The sequence below is a fragment of the Sinocyclocheilus grahami genome, unplaced genomic scaffold (genome assembly GCF_001515645.1).
Source record: "Sinocyclocheilus grahami isolate Dianchi unplaced genomic scaffold, SAMN03320097.WGS_v1.1 scaffold686.1, whole genome shotgun sequence".
NCBI lineage: Eukaryota > Metazoa > Chordata > Actinopteri > Cypriniformes > Cyprinidae > Sinocyclocheilus > Sinocyclocheilus grahami.
In genome coordinates, this window is record NW_015505865.1 from 57,795 (window position 1) to 59,469 (window position 1,675).

At 36.5% G+C, this 1,675-nt stretch overlaps 1 protein-coding gene across 1 annotated transcript in view; it reads left to right on the forward strand.

The window, feature by feature from the left end:
• Positions 1-817, forward strand: part of LOC107559452 (fibroblast growth factor receptor 1-A-like) — a 20,336-nt gene extending 19,519 nt beyond the window's left edge. The window contains exon 9 of the mRNA XM_016243283.1: positions 360-817. Coding sequence (XP_016098769.1) covers positions 360-475 — 116 coding nt within the window. The 3' untranslated portion in view covers positions 476-817. The remainder of the gene's footprint in view (positions 1-359) is intronic.
• Positions 818-1,675: the final 858 nt, after the last annotated feature.

Sequence of the window (1,675 nt, forward strand, 5' to 3'; positions counted from 1 at the left end):
CGGCCACTCCCATCACTCTGCATGGTTGACTGTCTATAAAGGTATATTTGCTTCTCATGGTACTATTTTTGTTTAATGATTTATTCTTTCAGCCTAACAGCATTGATTTATTCATTTAGTCTGACTCCCACTGTGAGTTGAATTGGTCACAAGACTGGTGGTTTTCATAAAATCAATAATACTTTGTATGATTTGTATGATTTTATGGAAGGCACAAGCTATTATGTAAATTGTATGAAAGTTATGGTTTACTAGAACTTTCTATATATGTGTGTGTATATATAGTTGTAAACCACTATTCTTCAACCCCTGTAAAATGATAATATGAGCTAACTGTCAGTTTCCTGTCAATATGTCAGCATCATCCTCCAGGCCAGCTCCAGCCATCCTATGCCTGACTTCTGTACTGCCATCTGCCCTGGACTGCGTGTTTTTCCCAGTCATGGTAGTTTTTGTTTGTTTGTTCGTATTTTGAGCCAAATGAAGCTCACAATTTTCTCTGCACCTAGTCCTCATTTTCTCCTTCTACAAACCCTGACATACTTCTAATACAACATGCTGTTGTTTCTTCAATTACAAGATGTTAATGTAGGTTGTGATGAAAAGTGAAATGTTTTCGATGAAAGACTGTAGTGAAAGTTGTTTTATATTTGTATTATTTTATTTTTAAATAAATTCTGCAAAGTATAAATGTGTGTGTGTGGTTCTACATTATGGGGACAAAATGCACCCACCCAGATGGCGATATCTAAAATCCTTGTGGGGACATGTTGGGCTCCATGAGGAAAGCCGCTTAGAAATCATACTAATTGAAGTTAAAAAAAAAATCTAAAATAGGAAAACGTTTTCTGTGAGGGATGGACTTTGGCTTATAGAAAATACAGTTTGTACAGTATAAAACCATTTCGTCTATGGAATGTCCTCATAACACATGGAAACCCAACACGTGTGTGTGTTTTGTTTGGGGAGTCGCTTTTAGACTCAATGTTCCAATAAAGTCTCATTTATACAGACAGTAAGTTGGAGTGGTGTCTCTGTAAATGCTGAACAGCAAAGAAACACTAAAGATTCTAGTGCCCACATTGTAGTGGTTAATAGTGGCTGCTTGGACAGGACACAAATGCGCTGTCCACAGATTGTGAAAGGCCAGTCTTTAAAAAGTGATATGGTCACTCGAACACCTGATCATTGCATTAAAGACTTACAGTTACAGCCTAATTGTAAGCATGTGAGAGCAACTACACTTAATTAAGAGCTCATACTTGATAAAAAATGATATGGCCACCCAACCACCATACATATAAAGTAAAGATACTATATCATCAGCCTTTTTGCTTCTAAATGTGACTTAATTTAATCTGTCACGTTTCATTTAATCTGTTTTATCATTTATCTGTAATTACTTGTGCTCATTTACATAGCCTACGTACAATTGAATGGAAATGCCTTTTTTGTTGGTGGTGGTACTTGATGGTGGTGGTGCTGTGATTTAATTAATTTATGAAAAAAAAGGTAATAGCTGCGCATGCGCTATTCTGACACTACAGTTGGTGCACAGATGGAGTCCACTGATAGGCTTGTCCATGCACATTTTTTCCTCCCCGATGTAGATTTAAAGCAGCACTGTGCAAATTTTTCTGTGTTCAAAATTTGCTAAATGTATATAATGAGCGAG